This window comes from Felis catus, chromosome D3 (assembly GCF_018350175.1).
Source record: "Felis catus isolate Fca126 chromosome D3, F.catus_Fca126_mat1.0, whole genome shotgun sequence".
Classification (NCBI taxonomy): Eukaryota; Metazoa; Chordata; class Mammalia; order Carnivora; family Felidae; genus Felis; species Felis catus.
In genome coordinates, this window is record NC_058379.1 from 1889504 (window position 1) to 1910824 (window position 21321).

The 21321-nt window shown below is 57.0% G+C and overlaps 1 protein-coding gene across 2 annotated transcripts in view; it reads left to right on the forward strand.

Annotated features, from left to right (window-relative positions):
* The window catches only part of STX2 (syntaxin 2), an 80418-nt gene extending 71990 nt beyond the window's left edge, over positions 1–8428 (forward strand). The window contains exons 11-12 of one of the 2 annotated variants that reach the window (XM_023241267.2): positions 5068–5162; positions 6451–7539. In XM_023241267.2, coding sequence (XP_023097035.2) covers positions 5068–5162; positions 6451–6604 — 249 coding nt within the window. In that variant the 3' untranslated portion in view covers positions 6605–7539. Of the gene's footprint in view, positions 1–5067; positions 5163–6450; positions 7540–8133 lie in introns of those variants that run through there. The other variant, XM_045041707.1, reaches the window with a different exon arrangement.
* Positions 8429–21321: the final 12893 nt, after the last annotated feature.

The window sequence follows — 21321 nt, forward strand, 5'->3', positions numbered from 1 at the left end:
TGTTGTTGCAAACGGCGAGGTTACATTCTTTTTCATTGCCGAGTAATACTCTGTTGTATTTATAAACCACATCTTCCTTATCCATTCGTCAGCCGATGGACATTTGGGCTCTTTCCATACCTGGGCTGTTGTCGATAGCGCTGCTGAAAACGTTGGGGTGCGTGTGCCCCTTCGAACCAGCATTTCTGTATCCGTTGCATAAATGCCTAGTAGTGCCATTGCTGGGTCGCAGGGTAGTTCTGGTTTTGATTTTTTGAGGACCGTCCACACTGTTGTCCAGAGTGCCAAGTGGTGCAGCCTCTCGGAAGCTCATTTTTAAATGCTGCTTCGTTTTCACGTTCTGTGGCTTTGATTTTCGAGTTATTGGAATAATCCAGAAAAGGCTGAGTTGATTCCATTAAAAACCCAACCACAGGCTCTTCTCGCAAGGAAACGTGCTTTCTCAGGAGAGCCGGGGGCGTCCGGAAGGGAAGACTCCTCTCCACCAGAACTCGGGGAGCAGCCGTGTCCTCGCCGGGGGGCCCTGTCCACCTGCTCCCCACATCTGGGGTGTGGCTGTGCCCCTCCCCGCTCCGGCCGACTGCCGGTGCCCCACCGTGGTGGGCTTCTAGAATTGTGTCCCCCCCACATTCACATGTCGACGTCCTAACCCTCAGTCCCTCAGAACCCTGATCCAGGGTGACAGATGTGCTGCTCAGATCTGACAGACACACACGGGGGGGAAAGACCACCAAGTGAGGATGTGGGGAGGGGGGCTCAGGACCTCAGGACCGCAGCCCTGCTGAGACCCTGCTCTCCACCTGCCTCCAGAACCGAGAGCAGAGCTCTGTTGTCCAAGCCCTCAGCCCGGGGTACTTAGTCCTGGCGGCCCCCGCACACCCATACCCTCGGCACCCCCTGCACACACCCCTGCCTGGGATCTAAGTCTCAACACCATACCTGGTGTCCTCCCACCATTTTTATCACGGCAGAATTACGTGGCAAGTGACGTGGCCTTAAAAGTCATAAGGGAAGAGCCCCCTGGAGGGACCTAGGTTCTCACCCTCAGGCTGTTGCCCTCATTCGTTCCCTTGGTCGGTCCCCGGGGGCATCTGACTGGCAAACCCTGATACAAGTCTTACGCTGTTCTCCAAAGCCGCGTCTAGGAACAGTTAGCCCGTTTGATCTTAGCTTGCTGGGTTTCCCCGTTTGCTGGGCGAGCTGACGTTGCTTTCACGTCCGGGACCGTCTCTGCACTTGGCAAGACGCATGCGGATTTGAAATTCCTGGTGGAAGTTTCCCAACCAGCTAAAAACACCTGTCACGAAGTCTCTCCTCCAGCCCGTGGGCTGTTGGGTGAAATAGTCTCAACGCTTGTTTGTTTGTTTTTGCTTTTTGGTTTTTGTTTTCACGTGAGCAGACAAGGCAGAGCTGAAATGATTCGGTGCTGCCCAAGAAGGCCTGAAATGTCCCCGGTCCGTCCCGTGGAGGGCTCGCCAGTGCTGTGCTTGGTGGGCTTCAAGTCGCTCTTTCTATAAACTTTTGGAGATGTTCCAGATGCCATCAACGACTCTCAGCGGCTGTGGACCGGGCGCTGCTCCTGATGGCGCCAGGCGGCTGGGCTCCGGCAGGTTGGACCAGATGCCGGAACTGGCCCGTTTGCCACCCACGGCCAGGGCAGCGAGCACCGGAAAAGGCCTCCTGACTGTGTAATACCTGCGGTGAACACACTGAGGTGGTGAGACCAGCGTGGTCCTCAGGTGGACGCCGAGGGTGCGGAGATCCTATCCTCTCTGGCTGCCTGTTCAGTCCGTGGCTCGGAGCAGGTGCTGGGCCCAGGGCCCAGGACAGAGTTTCAGGCCCTGGGGTCTGCCCCGCAGCCAGGGTGGCTCTCCCAGCCCTGAGTCGCTGACCCGCCACCGTGCCCTGGGGGACCGTGCCTTCCCTAGCGCAGGAGGGGCCGCTGGGCCAGAGGCCTGCCCCCAAGAGCGGCTGGTGAGGTGGGCCCAGGGCTGTGGCTGCAGGGATCACGGGCCTCCCACCTGCCACGCTGGTGCCCACCTTCCAGACGCCGGCTGCAGGGGGAGAGGGGCCGTCTGAGGTTCCAGACCCCCAGGGCCGGTTTCAACTCAAACCTAGGTACCAACCTAGTGTGAAAAATTCACACTGTGCCAAAGGAAATGGGACCTCGCACACTCAAGCTCTTAGGTCCTTTGCCCCTCTCTCAAGAGGCCACCACTGTTACCATTGTGCGTGAACTTCCTGAAACATTAAGCATTCCTGTTTTATATGCAAACAAGGGAACACATACACAGTCTTTTTTTAAAAAATTTTTTAATGTTTATTTTTTTTAAAGAAAGACAGAGCCTGAGTGGGGCAGGGGCAGAGAGAGAGGGCGACACAGAATCCAAAGCAGGCTCCAGGCTCCGAACTGTCAGCACAGACCCCGACGCGGAGCTCGAACTCACGAACTGTGAGATCATGACCTGAGCTGAAGTCGGATGCTTAACCGACTGAGCCACCCAGGTGCCCCTGACAGTATTTGGGGGTTTTTTTCTTCTTTGTTTCACTTAACATGTATTGGACATTGTGTTGTAACAGCACCTCATTTTTTTATTGGGGTTGCTGTGCATTGATGTCCTTTTCCAATCTTTGTGTTGGATTGTTGGTCTCATTGACTTGTAAGAGCTCTTTATATATTAAGCAGTTTAGTCTTTAGTTTGTCAAGAGGCAGCTTTATCATGAAACCGATGAAGTTCAGTTTTCAGAGACTCTCACTTGTATAAACCCTCACAGGACCCCGGAAAGGATTCAGCCCAGTAAGTTATTGTCACTGCACTCTTCCAAAAGGATTGTACCTTGCTCCTGTTCCGGCGGGCGGTGGGCAGTCTTGAGACCCGGCCAAGAGGCGGTTCCGCTCGGGTTACGTTGAACTCGGATGACGTGGGATGTGTTTAGGGGCTTTCTGTCACTTGTGGGTACAAAGATCACCGCTAGCCATTTTGAAAAGGGATGGCTTCCTGTAAGACTTCACTCTTCTCTGTGCTGAATTCCCCTTCTCCGTCCTGCGTGGCCAGAGGCCGTACCATGATCTGGACACATACCCACGCATCTCGTGGAATTTGGCACTAGGATCACGTGCTAGTGGGTGAGGAGAGAGGTCTGAAGTGGGTGGAGGCAGAAGCCGGTCCGTGGAAAAACCCCGGCAGCCCTCCAAAGTAAAACTTTTCCACGATGCCGTTCTCATCCACGTGTGGCCGACCGGAAATTCCTCCTGCAGGAACATTATCCCTGATGATCTAGCAAACAGAGACATGATCCATCAGAAACCTAATTGACTTGTTTGCTGGTAGTCAAATCAAATAGAATCTCTCAGAATTCTAGTACCTGGAACTTGTGTTCATACACCCAAGTATGTTTATTGTAATTTTATGTGAAAGAAATTTGTTAAAGAAAACTACCAATATTTATTATTTTTTTTTTAATTTTTTTTCCAACGTTTTTATTTATTTTTGGGACAGAGAGAGACAGAGCATGAACGGGGGAGGGGCAGAGAGAGAGGGAGACACAGAATCAGAAACAGGCTCCAAGCCATCAGCCCAGAGCCTGACGCAGGGCTCGAACTCACGGACCGCGAGATCGTGACCTGGCTGAAGTCGGACGCTTAACCGACTGCGCCACCCAGGCGCCCCTAAAACTACCAATATTTAAAAGGACAAAATTTTATCGATTATTCTAAAATTTTTTTAATGTTTATTTCGTTTTGAGAGAGACAGAGACAGAATGCAAGTGGGTCAGGGGCAGAGAGAGAGGGGGACACAGAGTCTGAAGCAGGCTCCAGGCTCCGAGCTGTCAGCACAGAGCCCGACGCGGGGCTCGAAACCATGAACTGTGAGATCACGACCTGAACCAAGATCAAGAGTTGGATGTTTAACCAACGGTGCCATCCAGGTGCCCTGCAGCTAAAATAAAAAATACATATATATTACAGAGGTGTGTCAGACAGTTAATTAAAAAAACACAATGCCAGGAGCGCATGTGTGGCTCAGTTAAGCATCCCACTTCGACTCGGGTCATGATCGGGAGTTCGAGCCCCGCGTTGGGCTCTGTGTTGACAGCTTGGAGCCTGGAACCCGCTTCAGATTCTGTGTCTCCCTCTCTCTCTCTGCCCCTCCCCTGCTCACGCTCTCTCTGTCTCTCTGTCTCTCAAAAAATGAATAAAGGTTGGGGCACCTGGGTGGCTCAGTCGGTTGAGCATCTGACTTCGGCTCAGGTCATGATCTCATGGTTTGTGAGTTCAAGCCCCGCGTCGGGCTTTGTGCTGACAGCTCGGAGCCTGGAGCCTCCTTTGGATTCTATGTCTCTGTCTCTCTCTGCCCCTCCCCCACTGGTGCTCTGTCTCTCTATCAAAAATAAATAAAATGTAAAAAAAATGAGTAAAGGTTAAAAAAAGTTAAAAAAAAAAAACCACAATGCCATTTTTGTGGATCTTGTGATGTTTGCAGGATCTGTTAGCTTTTTAAAGTGTAGGATTTGTTGCAGTTCATTTTCTCATTCTTTGTAAGTAATCGTGTTTGTGCCGTTTTGCGTCAGATTTTTTTCTTTTTCTTTTTTTTTTAAATTTTTTTTAACGTTTATTTATTTTTGGGACAGAGAGAGACAGAGCATGAATGGGGGAGGGTCAGAGAGAGAGGGAGACACAGAATCGGAAGCAGGCTCCAGGCTCTGAGCCATCAGCCCAGAGCCCAACGCGGGGCTCGAACTCATGGACCGCGAGATCGTGACCTGAGCTGAAGTCGGACGCTTAACCGACTGAGCCACCCAGATGCCCTAAACACTTTTTTTTAACTTTTATTTATTTTTGAGAGAGAGAAAGAGACAGCAGAAGTAGGGGAGGGGCAGAGAGAGAGGGAGACACAGAATCCCAAGCAGGCTCCAGGCTCTGAACTGTCAGCACAGAGCCTGACTCGGGGCTCGAACTCACGGACCGTGAGATCATGACCTGAGCCGAAGTCGGACGTTTAACCAACTGAGCCACCCAGGCGCCCCCGGATTTTTTCTTTTTCATTTTGTTTTTGTTTTTCTTAGACAGGGCTCCCCATGTGGAGTGAACTGCAGGCCCCACAAAACCCGGACCCACACCCGAGTCTGCAACTTGTGTCGCAAGTATTTTATCCCACTGTGTAAGTTACCTTTTGGTTTTGTTCGTGGCCTTTTCTTTACCGTACAGAAGTTTTGAATTTCCACGTATCGGACGTAAAGGGGCTTCCCTTCCTTTATCTCTGGTGTGTCTGCTTTGCTTAAAATTCCCTTTTCGTGATTTCTCCTGGAAGTCTCATTTTTTCCCCCTTTTTATGTTTCAATACTTGATTTAGCTGAAATTGACTTTGAAATTGCGTAAGAATATTTTCAAAAATTATCCAGGTTTATGAATATCATTTATTGAAGGACCAGTCTTTTCTTACTGATTACAAGTGCCACGCAGCACCCGGGAGGCTCAGGCAGCTGGGTGTTCGATTCCTGATTTCAGTTCAGGTCACGATCTCAAGGTTTGTGGAATTCCTGCTTGGGATTCTCTCTCTCCCTCTCTCTACCCCTCCCCTGCTTGCAAGTGTGCACGCTCTCTCTTTCTCTCTCAAAAATAAATAAACTCAAAAAAAAAAGTGCCACTTTATCATACATTAAATTCTCATCGGTAATTGGATCCATGTATCCAAGCCTGTCCTATTGATTGATCTGTTCATGCAGCAGGACCAAGCACATTATTTATATACTGATAATATATGTTAATGTCTGGTAAGGCTAGCACTCCTTTGTTGCTCTTTTTTTTTAATGTTTGTTTATTTCTGAGAGAGACACAGAGTGTGAATGGGGGAGGAGCAGAGAGAGAGGGAGACACAGAATCCGAAGCAGGCTCCAGGCTCCGAACTGTCAGCACAGAGCCTGATGCAGGGCTCGAACTCACAAACCGTGAGATCATGACCTGAGCCGAAGTTGTGTGCTCAACTGACTGAGCCACCTGGGAGCCCCTTTGTTTGCCATCTTTAAAGGGATTTTTTTCTTTCTTCGTCTTTTTTTTTTAATTTTTAATATTTATTTATTATTGAGAGACAGAGCATGAGCATGGGAGGGGCAGAAAGAGAGAGGGAGACGGCATCCGAAGTAGGCTCCAGGCTCCGAGCTGTCAGCACAGAGCCCGACGCGGGGCTCGAACCCACAAACCGCGAGATCGTGACCTGAGCCGAAGTTGGATGCTCAACCGACTGAGCCCACCGGGTGCCCCGATTTCTTTCCTGATTGGCTGTTCTTCTGTAAGAAAGCTATTGATTTTTACATGTTAATATATATAATAATACATAAGTCATTTTTGCTGGTAAGGAAAATAACGTACGATTTGATTATAGAACATACATAGAGTTCTGTTCTAGTCTGTTCCATCCTCTGCTGTGCTGTGCTGTTCATTTGCAACAGGTTCCTGGGGCGCCTGGGTGTCCCCCCCGGATCATCGCACTGTCTCCAAGTCCCGCCTGCCTCCTGCCGTTCTGACTTCCCTGCACGCGGACAGGGCGCCGTGGGGTCTGTCCCAGACAGGGTCTGTCCCCGCCCAGTGCTGAGGTCCTGGTGACCGCCAGCCCTCCAGAGGCTGCTTGAAGCGGATGCACACGCTGGTGGCCTTAGACGTGGCCTCAGAAAACTCGCTGTGCTTGGTGGAGGCTCAAGGCCCTGAGGCGCCCCAGCGCTGGTGGTCGTGGTGGGCGCGGACCTGCTGTTAGCGGTGGCCGGTTCTTCTGCTTCGACCCGGAGCCCTCAGAACCACGCAGCGAGCAAACGGCTGACATTTGCTCAGACGGCCGTCCCAAGTGGAAACTGCCCGGTCGTGCTTTCTCCGTGGGCACAACCGGAAAGCCCTCCGTGGCTGCTGTGGCTCCACACCTGGTGCGTCTCTGACATCTGGCAACATTGGTTGCGTTCGTGGTTGGATAGCCGCACGGCGCATTATTTATGGCAGCCTCGAGTAGCCGAGGAGGCCCGATTAACAGCCACGGCTTTGTGCGGTCTGTCTTCTGGTCAAGGGCTGGCGGGTGGCCCGTGACGGTCACAGAAAGGATGAGCTTCTCTGATTTCGCCAAGGAAGCTGGTCTCAGAGCCAGGGGCCCATTTCTCAGAACTGGGTTGCTCCTTGTCGCTGCATTGGACACGTCCTTGTCCTTTACAGAGTGGGGACGGCTTCTTTCTCATTGTTAGTAACCCAAGAGCATCCCGGTGAAACCCCTGGTCTGTTACATTTCCCAGCCTCTTATGCGCAACGTCTGCCTGATATTCATCAAACTAGAACATGACGTCCAGAGGTGGAATCCCTGCCTTCCCTTTCTGATTTGACAGCGTGACTCCCGGCAGACATGGTTTCCTCTCCTGACCTCGGCTTGCCCGGCCCGCGAAATGGGCTCACACAGAGACCCTTGCATGAGCAGAACCCATGAGCGTGAAATCCTATGGGAACAATTCTGTAGTCTTTTTTTTTTTTTAATCTTTATTTATTATTGAGAGAAAGAGACACAGAGCATGAGTAGGGGAGGGTCAGAGAGAGAGGGAGACACAGAATCCGAAGCGGGCTCCAGGCTCTGAGCTGTCGGCACAGAGCCCGATGCGGGGCTCGAATCCACGGACCGTGAGATCATGACCTGAGCCGAAGTTGGACGCTCAACCGACTGAGCCACCCAGGTGCCCCTATGTATGTGTGTGTATATATATATATATATACATATATATGTATATAAATTTTTTAAATGTTTTATTTATTTTTGAGACAGAGAGTGAACAGGGGAGGGTCAGAGAGACAGGGAGACACAGAATCCGAAGCAGGCACCAGGCTCTGAGATGTCAGCACAGAGCCTGACGCGGGGCTCGGACTCACGGACCGTGAGATCATGACCTGAGCCGAAGTCGGACGCTCAACTGACGGAGCCAGCCAGGCGCCCCAGGTTAACCGTTTTGAAGTCAACAATTCTGTGGCGTTTGGTATGTGTGTGTGAACACTGCCTCTGTGTGACTCCTGCCCAATGTCGTCCCCCAAGAAACCCTGTCGCCCTCCCTCCTGCCTCCTCCTCTCAGCCCCTGGCAACCACACCACCCGTCCGCTTTCTGTCGCTGCAGGTCCGCTGTTCAGGACGTCTACTCGGAGAACCACATGCGCCACGTTTACAAGACCCATCCATGTGGTAGCAGGTGTCAGGCTTCGTTCCTTTTGATGGCGGAAGGGTATTGCCCTGCATGGAGCACGTTTTGTGGATCCGTCTGGCCATCAGCGGCCATCGGGCTGTGTCCACCTTCCAGTCGTCGTGACTAGCGCTGTGGACATAGGTGCCAGTCCCCCTCCACGTCGCCATTACGGGTGACAGCTTGCCCGCGGGAGGGAGACAGAAGTGCTGGGTGGTCCAGTACCTACTCCTGGTGTCAGCCCTACTCCTTGCTCAGCGGAGATGGGCTGGGGTTCCAGAACGCGGTTCTGAGAGAAGCCTCCACCTCGCAGGCAAATCCAGACGCTCTCCATATTTGGGAAGCAGAGGTGAGTCCCGCCGAGGGAAGCTTCTGGTAAGCCCGTGGACTGTCGTGCCGGGGAAGTCGTCTGGGAAGGAGTCCCCCCGTGGCCATTTAGTTTTGGAGCATCATGGCTCATTTGAAGCCCATTTTGGGACGAGCCTGTTTTGTGAAAGCCGTAACGTGAGTGTGTTAATCGGAGAAGCAACAGGGAGGTCCTCTGGGGAAGTCTCTGTGCGCAGTGGGCGTGCTGTCGCCCTCCTGGTCCCCGGACACGCAGGGACCAGGGCACGTGGGGCCCGATGCCAGGGCTCTCCTGTTGCTGGGATAAATTCCTCAGCGCCTCTAAATAACACATGGTGGACTTTCTATCCTGGGAAGGGAGTGTGTGTGTGTGCGTGCGTGCACACGCGTGTGAAGTCCAGCACGTTCCTCGCCTTTTACTCTCTTGCACGCCCGCGTTGGTAGGGAGCTGGTACATCCATGCAGCAGCCCCAAGTTCTGGGAGGAGGAAGGGACACAGCATTTTATTCTTTTTATCCTGGAGGCTCAGGGGCGGGGAGCCGGACCAGAGGGTAAACACCCAGCAGCTTGGGTGGTTCCACATAATCGCTTAATTCCCGGCCGCATTTGGGTCTCAGCTTCACGGGGGCGAACAGAGCGCGGCTGGCCAGCCCTGGGCCCTTGCGCAGGGGCCCCCGGGGCGCCCGCAGGGGAGACGCGCTGTGGCTCCCATCCAGGGAACACCACCGGCCCCCAGCCCTGCCCGGCTCTCCCGTCCCAGCTTTTGACCGCAGCAGCTCCCTGAAAAGGAAACTGACAACTGACTGACGGGGAGGGAGAGCCATCTTGGGGGTGTGTGTGCGCGTGTGCATGCGTGTGTGCGCGTGAGTGCGCGCCGAAACACGGACATTTCGTAGGCTCTGGGCATATATGCTTCATGGCGGCCGATCTCGGCTTCCTCCCGACCTGCCTGCCTGCGGAAAACTCATGAATCATTTCTGGCCGGATCCAAGCGGCACTGAGACACCGGTGCCCTCTCCGTTCCTCCCTCCCTCCCTCCGTCCCTCCCTCCCCCTCGCCTCCCCCCTCCGCTCCTCCCTCCCTCTGGCCCCCTGTTTGTAATCTGATACAGTAGACTGCAGTTGTCTGAGCCTGAACCTCCCCAGTCTTGGCACAGCTCGCTTCTAAGGTAGGCTGAGATTTATTTTTTTCTCCTAAAAATAGCTTCCCGCACCCGAGCCGCAGCGCGGTGATGGCAGGGTGGTAGCCGGAAACTCTCCGCCCTGACAAAGTTTATTTTCCAGCGGTTAGAGGATGCCCTTCAGCGTGGGGTCCAGGTAGCTGGGCTCCCGGCACCGGGAGCTGCGGGGAAAGGAGAGATGTTTCCAGACCATTCCGCCTGCCCATGGTGGATGTCGCTGCTTGGTCTCCGAAGGGCAAGACCGACTGCTTTCTCTCTCAGTGTGCGGTCGCCTCACCCTTCCCACCCCTCCAGCGTCTTCGACAAGCCCCTCTGGGCGAAGGTTGACATCACACCGGGCAGTGCCTTTCCAGCCCAGGTGGAGGGGTGTGATGTGGCTCAGACCTAAGCCTCTGGGGCTTTGGAAGGGGTCTTGGCGGGGGCCGGGGCCGTGGAGGGGAAGGGGGTGTGGGCCCAGAAAAGGAGAGTTGCTTGTATCATTCACAGCTGGGCTCCGATTCGAGATGCTTTGAGCGAGGAGCCTCCATGTGGAGGGTTTGTCAATCCACATCCCGTAGACTGACTTGAATAATTTGTTTGTCAAAACAGATGTTCCCGGCGGAATGTGCATGTGCGTGTGTGTGTGCCCGTGTGCGTGAGCGTGTGCCCGTGTGCACGCAGCAGGCTGTTGGCTGGGGCGGGCACGCTCCCCACTGGAAATGCAGTGTTTACGAGGCAGGAAGAGCTGCCAGCAGGGAAGTTGGGTCTGGGAGAGCCGGGGCTGGGGGCAGGGGTGAGGCTTGCTCTCCTGCAGCCCAGGCCTCTGTAGAAGCAGGTCTGCTCCTGTCCCCAGGGGGCCGTGCTGACCATCCCCACCGCGTGGGGCCCAGGGCTGGGTTCACGGGGCTCGCCACCACTTGTGGGCCCCGGGGGAGGCGGGCCGCTGGGGGGTCCGGTAGGGATGGGGGGTGGGGGCTCCGCACGTCTTGCGCTGGGTCTTATCCATGCGGGTGCTTAGGGGTGAGTGAGGAGGGAGGCTCTTGGGGAGCGGGGCACGCAGGCTGGGACCTCCCTTCTTCCAGCATCTGCCCCTTCGCTGGAGAGACCCCGCCTCACGGATGGACAGACGGACGGATGGGAGGTGTGAGTGGGAGGGGCCAAGCGCCGGGGGGCTCGGAGGCTGGGAGGCTGGGAGACCAGGTGGCCTGTGTCCGCGGGGCACGGGGCACTCTCCTACATCCAGGTCCTGCCCCGGAGTGGACGAGGCGCCCAGGGGAGGGACGCACGTCAAACCCACCACGCAGGCAAGTGAGCAGTGTGGGGGTCCTCGCAAAATAGCCAGCCCCCCGCCCCCAGACACCTGGCCCCTCTGCTTTCTCCCGGCCCTGCTGGACTCGCTGGGACCTGGCTTGTGTCTGGCCGGGGTGCCGGTCCCTGGCGTTTGGGGTTTGTGTCTCAGAGTGTTGTGTGGGCAGCTGCGAGTTCAGGGCCTCCAGGCGGGATGGTTGTGCGGGGCCCAGCACGGGCTGTGGTGTGGGGGGCGGGCTGGCAGCCAGCCCCACTTGTGGGGGGAGGTGACGGGGCTGTGCCCCACAGTCTGGGTCCCCCGGCAATTTGAGGTGACTTCAGGGGAGTGGAGACAGGTGACAGACCTGGTCGGGGAAGGGTCGGGCGTGCGGACCCCAGGGGCCCCTGCCCACCACGCCCGTGTCTGCTTCCTCCTGGAGCGCGTCTGCAGGGACCAGGAGCCAGCCACATCTGAATGATGCATGTGCGCTGGATGGTTTGCAAAGCCTCCCCGGTGAGGCCAAGCACAGGCCGGGCTGTGAGGTCCTCGCAGTGGGGGAAAAGGGCAGGGAGCCACGGTGCCTTCCAGGTCCCTTCACTTTGCTCCCAGCGTGGCTGGCATGTGGGAGAGGACAGTGTGCGGTCAAAGGGGAGGGACGCGCGGGGCGGGGGAGGGGCAAGCAGGGGGCTCTTCCCAGGCTCCGGAGCCCCCCTCCTTCGGGATTTCGGAATGAAGGCTGAGATTTAACGAGAGCCGTGGTTCTCAGACGCTGTGAGCATCAGGGTCCCCGGTGACAACAGAGGCTCTTGCTGAGCAGGCCTGGGCAGGGCCCGTGGTGCATTTCTCGCCTGCCCGGGGGCCAGGGCGGTGGTCCAGGGACCTGCTTTGAGAACCAGGGGGCTCGAGTGTGGCCACAGGGGCCTTACCTGTTCCGGGAGGCGTCCTCTGTTCTCTGGGGCTTGGGTTGAGGGTTAGGAGTGAGGCGTGACCCTCACAGAGCACCTGCCTCCCACGTGGGTCCAGACGCATCAGTGGTCAGACTTCCGTGGGCCACGGAGGCTTTTACTGCCGAGTTGCCTCGGCCTTTCCCACGTCTGTCTGCTGGAAGGCGGAAACCGTGTGGCTCTGGGAGCCCCGTGAAGGACCGGCCGCGCTGGCTGCACTGGTTGGTCTGTCTTGGCTGAGGCCGGTGGCTCACACCAGTTTCTAGAAAATTCTGTTCCTCGTTTCTCTGCTTTCTTGTGAGTTAGATGGTCCTGGCCCACGACCTGTGTTTCCCTGTCCCCCCTCTGTGCTCCCACCTGTTTGGGAAGCTGTCTGGTCCTGTTCTGGCACCTGCCCCAGAACTCACCGGGGCTGCGTGCTGGGGAGCACGGATCTCGTTGGTGTCGCTGCTGCCTGGGGTGCAGAGGCCGCTCCTCGGTGCCCAGCATGCTGTCACCGCTGGCTCCTTACCCTTCCCTCCCTTGGTCCTTCTGTCCCTTCCTGTGGACCGCCCACCCGCCCTCCCCTCTCTCCCCCCACTTGGCTCTTTCTTTCTCTCTCCTCCCGTTTACCACCCCCCGCCCCATCCTGTCCCTTTCCTTCTCTGTCACAGACCTTTCATACTTCACACAGACCGTGGGTTTGCATTCAGTGGACCACTCAACGCTGTTGTACTTGGAGGTGTTCTGAGGCTCACAAATCCAAGTGCCCTAGGCCTTGATCTGAGTCCCGTGTTTCTCCATCTGCATCACCGCATTCCCGGTGGGTGACGTCCAGGTGCCCCACGAGTCCCGTGGTGCTCACGGCCCCCGTTTGCCCGCCGAGCCCCATTGAGGGCACCTGCGGTGGCCACAGAGCCGCGCTCCACGACCGAGGCTGTGGCCGAACCCGGGTGCGTGTGTCCCCTGCGGTCCCGTGTGGGAATCGTCCCCGATGCATCTCAGAAGCGGACGGCAGGGCGAGGGGACGTGTCTGCTCCGTTTGGGCACATTCCTCCTGTCGTGCCAGACTCTCTCCCCACGTTCTCGCCAACGCTCGGCATCGTCCAGCGCTCTGCCGTCACCGTCAATGTTCTCCAGCCCCCGGAGACCCACCCTCCTCCGCTGTCCCCTCCAGTGTCCCCAGGGTTTAGGAGACGTGGCAATTCCAAGTGCCCGGCTGTGTGGGAGGCAGCATGGGGATGGGGGAGCCTCCAGGTGAAGGGCAGGCAACTCTTTAGACATACTTGTCAGGTGTTGTGGGGTCCCCCTCATGGTCTGGGGGACCCCTTCATGGACTGGAGGCCCCCTCATGGTCTGGGGCATCCCCCTTACAGACTGGGGGCCCCCTTCATGGTCTGGGGGCCTCCCTGATGGTCTGGGCACCCCCCTCATGGTCTGGGGGCCCTCCTCACAGTCTGGGGGCCCCCCTCACGGACAGGGGGCCCCCCTCATAGTCTGGGCACCTCCCCTATCATGGTCTGGGGCCCCATCACGGTCTGGGGTCCGTCTGGCCATCCTCACAGTGACAAACACTCACACTAACCTTCACCTGTGGAACCTACGTTTTCATTCACCAAGAACGTCCGAGAATCTCGTGCGACTTTACGCTTGGGCCCCCTGCCTGCGTGGGGCCTTCTCTCCTTTAAAACAGTCCGTGTTTGTCTTTGAACAGACCAGTGGCCTTGTAGGAGGGTTTGCTGGGTTACGAGTAATAACCCGTGACCTGGATGCCTGAAAAGGAGTGTGTCATTCCAACACCGCATTTCAACATTTCTTAAGTTTCCACTGGACCAGGAACCTCGTAAAATGGAAGAAGCCGGGGCTCCCCCGGACTTCTGAGGGCCCAGGTCCTCTCTTCATCTTGCTCACCCGCACCGGCCAGGGGTGTGTCGTGACCCCCAGGGTCTATGCGGGGTCTGGGCCGTTGGGGATGGTGTGGCCTGCGGAGAAGTGGGAGATCAGGGAGGTGCAGACTTTGATCTGAAATTTTGTTTGCTGACCCTGTTGTTGTCGGTCTTTCCACACAGACACATTGCACATAGTAGGTGGTCGGTAGAGATTTTTTCCGAAGGAACAAACCCAGGAAATGCGATGGTTTGCACAGTGTCTAGGCCGGGGTGGGTTCCCCGCCCATGAGTCCTGGCTACTAGCCTGCACTTTGTCTCCTCGTCCCCTTCAGGAAGCAGACGTGCACTTATCTGTTCCTGTGACAGCCCTTCCAGTAGAATTAAGCTTCCGGAAGGCAGTCTCTATCTCTGTGTGCCCAGTGACTAAGGCAGTGCATTTGTTTATTCATTCAACAAACATTTGAGTAACTATTAAATACTAAGTAGCCTTTTAGGTGCTAAGCATAGAGCAGGGAACAAGGTGCATGAGGTCCTTGCTGTCATGGAGATGACTGTGTGTGTGTGTGTGTGTGTGTGTGTGTGTGTGGCCACAAGCAGGTGAATAAATAACGCGATGAAGAGATGGCCACACTGAAGTAGAGGCAGAGGATTACAACAGCCTGATGGGAGCCTGGGACTGGGTGATCCTGGAAGGCCTCATGGAGGAGGTGATGTTTAGGCTGAGCCACGAATGGTGAGCTTCCAGCTGTGCGGACACCAGGGCAAAAGTCCTGAATATCCAAAGGCAGGAGGTTGCCCCCGAGGCTTCGGTTCCCGTAGAATGTGGTTCTGGAGGCGTTCGCGGGATGCTACGGGGACAGGCGGGTCGGCCGGGACCCGTGGACCCTCAGCGTCAGCGTCTGCAAACCAGCCAGCGGTGCCCTGTGTCAACTCTGTCTACGGGGAGCCGGCCGTGGGGGTCCCTTCGTGGAGGGGCCAAGGTTCCCTCCCGCCACCCCCCCGCGACCCACCCCTGCCCTGCGCCACCCTGCACCCAGCCCAACGCCTGTTGCCGCCGCTGCTCTGGGAACAGAGGCCTTCCGCGCGGATCTTGGAGATGTTGGCTAACCTAGCAGATCTGGCGGTGGGACTTCGGTGAGATTCCCTCCGATTAGCCGCTCCTGTTGCCAAAACCCAGCATGTACTCTGTGATGACAATATTTAGAATTGGCGGCTGCAGTTGGTTCAACAGAGCGGGTGTGCACGGCGCTGTTATTCATGGTTCCTACTGACTTCCCGCCTCGGAGCGGGAGAAACACCCCTGCACGCCTGCATTGTTTGCCTCGGGAGAGCTGCAGAGAGCAAGCTCCGCAACAGGTTTGCTTCCTGGTTTCTGACACCTCCCTCCAAGAAGGCCCCCCCCCCCCCCCCGCCGCCCCGGGCACCAGGAAGCCGTGTTTGGGCTGCTTTCTGGGGTCCAGGGTCTGCTCCGGATGCCTGCCTTGGGGAGGCCGCCCGCTCCGGTGAGAAGCAAGCATCCAGGCCCCCCCCCCCACCCCCGCTCACAGCCCGGGCCCCCGCGTCTCCAGCCTTTCTGTGCTCTGATCCTGAATCAGCCTTGCCGCGGGCCAGGAGGTGCGAGAAAAGCACGAATAACAAAACAGTGTGCTCCTAAGCTTGTCACCCGGAGACCCCGTTGTCGATGCTGGTATTTTATTCCAGATTCTTCTCCGTGAGGATCTGAATGGTGTTAAAATTTCTCCTTGTGAAACTGCGGACACGCACTTTGTGGGGGCAAAACACCCTGACCGAGGCCGTCCCGCGGCCGTGACCCTTCTCGTTGTTCCCCATGGTTACAAACAATGTCTGGCCGCCATACCAGTCTGCGGTTTTCCTGCCTGAAACACGGGCGAGACGCTGGGCAGGGGCTCGGGCTGCATTTCACAGCAGGGTCCCCTGGGCACAGAGCGGCCGCAGGGGAGAGGCTGGAGCTGGCCGCAGGTGAAGATTATGACTCAGCGACAGCCGGCCTTGTCTCCCCTCCGACCTCTCCCCTTCCTCCTGAATTCTCTGGGCATTGATTGCCTAGTCCCACCCCCCACCCCACACATCCCAGCTTGAGAACTGGGGGTCACTCTGGATTTCTCCTTGCCCACCCCCATCCAGATGAACTGTTGGAACCTGTGTGGATTTGTTCAGTGGCTGGCAAGTGGCTGGCATGTAGTAGGTGTTGAACAACGATGAGCGAAGTGGGCAGGCATAGCCAGCTCGGTCCAGCAATGGCTGAGTGCACTGGTCACCTCGGGACAGTCCCCAAGCCCCCCCCAGCCCTGCGTATGGTCCCTCTTCCCTTTCTGGGCCACTTCTCAGGCAAGAAATAAACAAGAGAATTTTGTAAACGGATCTTCAAGCCACGGATGTAGCAATACCGTCTGCTGTTGGCTCGGCGTCACTGAGGGCCCTCTTTACGCGCACGACACGGAGGCTTTGAGATGCGGGCATTGTCGCTAGTTCAGACCCATTTTTCAGATGAGACAATCGTGTAAGAGATGAAGGGGCTCGTCCCAGGTCATGCAGCTGGGGTGAGATGGGCCAGGTTTCCAACCACATACACCCCCCGGGAGGAAGGGCCAGTAGGCCCCCGTGTGCAGAGGCTGGTGAGGGGACGGGGTAGCAGTGAAGTGGGGGGGGGGGCAGGACCAGGTCTCAGTAAGAACAAGGGCAATCAGGAGGCTCCCGGGGGAGCGGCATGGCCTGTCTGGGTTCAGCAGGGTACCTCTGGCTGCTGGGTGGGGGCTGGGCTGTAGAGTGGGGGGACCCTGGGGGCTGGGGGGGCTGGGACAGCGGGGTCTCAGCCCAGACCGAGGGGGCGGCAGTGGCCATCATGAGGAGAGGTCAGATTCGGGACGTGGCAGGAAGGAGGGGCACACTGGTGGACACGAGGCTGGGGTGCAGCCGGGAAGGGGTGCTCAGTGGGGTGGGAGGGGAGGTGAGGCGTGTGCACTTAACGTGCGTCTCTGTCCGCAGCAGTGTTTCTCGGGGCTTTTGCACACCACTGATGCCTGCAGGTGGGCAAGCCGTGGTCTGTCCACGCGTGGGAAGGAGGAAGCGCTGTCACGGCTGCCACGTGTTGAGCACGGCGCTTGGTGGGAGGAGCCCGACACGAAAGGCCGCATACTGCGTGATTCCGTTCATGTGAAATGTCCAGGGGCAGAAAGTGGATTCGCGGCCGTCCAGGGCTGGGGGGGAGGGAGCTGGGGGGACGCAGGCACGTAGCGAAAGGTGCAGGTTTCTCTCTGAGGCGGCGAAAATGTTCTGACCTTGGCTGTGGTGGTGTGTACCTGGGAATATGCTCAAAACCATTGCATTGTAGACTTCACTTTGTGCTTTTTAAGTTCGCTTATTAATTTATTTGGAGAGAGAGGCGGGGAGGGGCAGAGAAAGGGAGAGAGAGAGAGAATCCCAAGCAGGCTGTGCACTGTCATCACAGAGCCCGACTTGGGGCTCGAACTCATGAACCGGGAGATCATGACCTGAGCTGAAATCAAGAGTCAGACGCTAAACCGACCGAGCCTGATGTGTGAATTCTATCTCAATAAGTTCATTTAAGGCGTGTGGATACCCACACGCCATCCCAGGGCACCTCCTCCAAGAGGCTTGAGTGAGCCCTGAGCTCAGGGAGTTTTCGAAAGCCCCCAGGGCCCGCCTCATGCTATCTGCACCTGCAGGGCAGGGGTGGGCCCCCCATGTGCTCTGTGGCTTCCTCAAGGGGGCCCCTGGTGGGGGTGCAGGAACCCCCAGGCAGACGCAGCTCCTGCCCAGGCCGGCGTCCCCCGGAGGGCGAGGCCCTGACGGGTGTGCGCACGGCGGGCGCAGGGTCTGGGAAGCCAGCAAGGTCAGCGCACTGACATGGGCGGTGCGTGATCCCTGCCGTGTCTACACCACCCGTGGCTGCCTTACCGTCTGCGGCTCAGCGGTTCCCGCTCTCTGCTTTTTCTCAAGAGCAGAAAAGTCAATCTTGTCACTTGAGGGCAAATTCAGTTACTTGGTGTTTTCCTGGTCATTTCGGGATTTAGCACCGTTAATTTCTGTTCCCGGGCGCGGGCGGGGGGCAGAGGGTGGGGTGTGCGGCGGGCACAGGTGGCTGGGGTCAGCTTTGCCGGCAGAGGCGAGGTCGGGCATGTATGAGCTGATCCCGTACATTCTGTCCGCCTCCCCGGGACCCCGGGGGTGCGGGGAGGAGGCCTCGTTAACATCTCAGAATGCCACACTGGGGACCAGTGGTGTTTTCTGAGTAATGGCGTTGTGGATCAGTAATAATTCACTATTGATTAATAATTCCACTAATGATCAGTCTGCTTGGAGTCCAGTAAGAGTAGCCGCAAGTCAGCCCCTGTTCTAAATGCGTCATGGCGGTCCCCTCATTTAGTCGCCACAACGGCCCTACAAGGCAGGCGCTGTCCTCGTCTTGCAGATGGCGGACTGAGGCCCAGGGGGCGGAGGCTGGGGCCCTAATCACACAGCCGGTGAGCGTCACAGCCAGGATTCGCCATGGAGCTTTGGGCAGAACCCACGCCAGAGCCACGGGGCCACCCGCCAGTGAGGAGGTGCGTGTACCCACTTCTCTCCCCGCAGCATCTGCAGGAGGGACCAGATCCAGGAGCGGGCCTCTCTAAACGGCCTTCAGTAGGCGGCCTTTGGCCAGGTCGGAGGGCAGAGTCGAGAGCCACACTGGCTATTCTGATCTCGGCTTGGCGATTTCTGTCTGTGTGACCACGGATGTGTTTCTTAACCTCTCTGTGCCTCCATATGCTTATCTATAGAATGGGAAAACAGGGGCGCCTGGGTGGCGCAGTCAGTTGGGCGTCTAGCTTTGTCTCAGGTCACCATCTCACGGTTCATGAGTTCGAGCCCCGTGTCGGGCTCTGTGCTGACAGCTCAGGGCCTGGAGCCTGCTTCGGATTCTGTGTCTCCCTCTCTCTCTCTCTCTGCCCCTTCCCTGCTCACGCTCTGTCTCTCTCTCAAAAAAACCCCAAAAAAACAAACAAAAAAAACCCAACAGTGGTATCTTGTTTCCTCCTCAAGGGGCCGCTGTTTTCACCAACCCGGTACTTAGCGGCTCTGACGCTGTTCTCCGTCAGACGCAGAGGCCGCAGATGGGCGTTTCGATGGTTAAAGGAATTAAATGATATGAACCATTTAGAACAGGGCCTGGCATATAGTGAGTGTTCAATACACGTGAGCTGTTATTACCGCCATTATTATTGGACTGCACGCGGACTAGCCATTGAGATGATGACGGAGTTCGGGCGGTGATAGCAATAGTCCCAAATGTGACGGGATCCCATTCCCTTGGGAACCTTCTCTGTTCGCCCGGCGCCCAGAGGGGGTATTTTCTGTATCCTCCGAGTCTGCGCTTTCAGCCGGCCCCGCGGTGCGCTCCCCACCCCGTCACCAGGGCCCTCATCTAGACCACGTTAGAATGTCTCACTGCCCCCTGATGCGCATGGCGTGACCTGTGTGTCCAAGCCCCCACGCTGTGTCCTTGTGACCGGCGGCCTGAGGGAGGAGCCTGGGGGCGCTGTGGTTGGCTCCCGCGTGGCGGCTTTATGAAATGCCAGCCGTTGCCTTAGCCTGAGCGGCGGCTCCTTTAAAGGCTGGGACTCCGCGAGGCTCAGCTCGGGTCAGAATCAGGCTTTGTATTCTGGACTCACCAATTCCCGTGGGTCTCAATGGCCCGGAGCACGGCCCTTTGAAGCTGGTTTTCCCTTCGTCTCCTGGGCCGGGCAGCCCAGATTTTTTGTAGAAGCTTCTGCAATTTATTTGTTTTTCCTTTCTTAGCACAGGACTGCCTAAAACGTGCAGGGGGAGAGCGGCCGTGGTGGGAGGAGACCTCAGCGGGGAATGAGCCGGTGCTGGATGAGAGGCCCGGGCAGCCGGGCTCAGGCCTCCCTTTGTGTCGGCCTCGAGCCACGGGGAAGGCAGGACGTTTCTGCGAGCCCCAGGCTCCGCAGCCCTCTCTGCCCAGCCGCCTGGAAGCTTGTGGCATTCCAGAAGGACAGGGCGGGGACAGGCAGACAGCAGGCAGGCATGGAGGCCACCAGCCCCGTGGAGCGTGCAGAAAATGCCTGCGTTGATTTTCATCAGCGAGGAGCAGTCAGAACGGTGATTAACAGGGGCGCCGACTGCTTCGCGGGTGGGCCTGGCCCGTGGGGCGGCTGCTCTCGGCCAGCAGTGTCCCTGCCCGGCTGCCCCTCCCCCAAGGATGGCTCTGTGGCTCCCGATCTTGGACACCCCAGTAGGAGACTGTGACCGCTTCCTCCCCAGGAGTACCGGCGCCCTGGGAAGTGCTGTTCAGCTGCCCCAGACTCCCAGGTTCCCTTCTTCATTTGAAATTAACAGTGTGGGGCTCTGGCAGGTCACTTCCTGTCACATCGGCGCTTCCGGACTCCGTGCAGGCAGCCCCCCCCACCTTGTGTGCTGAGCAGACGGGCCCTGGTGGTTTGTGGGGCCGGCTGGACCCACACTCCCCCTTTTCCCCGGTAACCTTCAGGGGGCCTTTCTGCCCCCCGTTGTCGGGCCGAGAGGATTGCTGACTTAATATCTTTTCTCAATGGGCTCATTTTTCTTTCAAAAGACATTGAGACAAATGTCTGAAAAGAAAATAAAAGTTTAAAATAAAAGCTAAAAATAAAAGCTTATGAGATGACCGTAAGCGGACCCCTTTATCATCTTAGGTGACGTCAGCCTGAAAAGGGATACGGTGGATCTAACCATCTCTAGCCTCCCTCCTGTTTGCACCTGCCGGTGTGTCCTGGGGCCCGGCCTCTTCTCACAACCGGGGGGGCGGGGGGGTGGTGAGCGAGCACCCGGGAGGTGTGGGGACACCCTGGCACCTGCCTGAGCTTCCTCCCGGAGGAGCTCTCGGAGGAGAATGGAAATGACAGTCATTTCTCACTGTCTGAGTTAATGCTCTTTAATTCACCCTGAATATTAATAACAGACGACGATCACAGTGACGGTAACAGCCCACGCTCTGCCGGAGGACAGGGGCCTGCAGCTCTCACCCAGCGCCGAGGGCGTTGTGCCGGCTTCTGGCTCCTGGCTGCATCTCCCCCGTTAAAGCGGCCGGAAGCGGCTGGATGAGGCCCCCAAGGCCCCAATCCCTGGCTCAGGGACTGTTACCTTCTGCGAGAAAAGAGCGGGTATCGCCTGTGCAGCGGTGGATGTGGTTAAGTCAAATATCTTTGAGAAAGAGGTTGTTATCCTGGATCGTCTCGGGGCGGGCGGCCCTGGCTGCTGCCACACGTTTATAAGAGAGGGCGGATGGAGCTTTGAGATATGCAGCCGCCCAGGGGAGGAGACCACATGACCTTGAGGACAGGTGCAGTGATGTGGCCACAAGCCAAGGAGTGCCTGGAGGGCCAGGACTTGCAAGAAGCAGGAAGCATCCTCCCGTAAGCCCCCAAGACCTTGATTTCAGACTTCTGGCCTCCAGATCTATGAGAGAATGAATTTCTGTGGTTTGAAGCCACTGAGTCT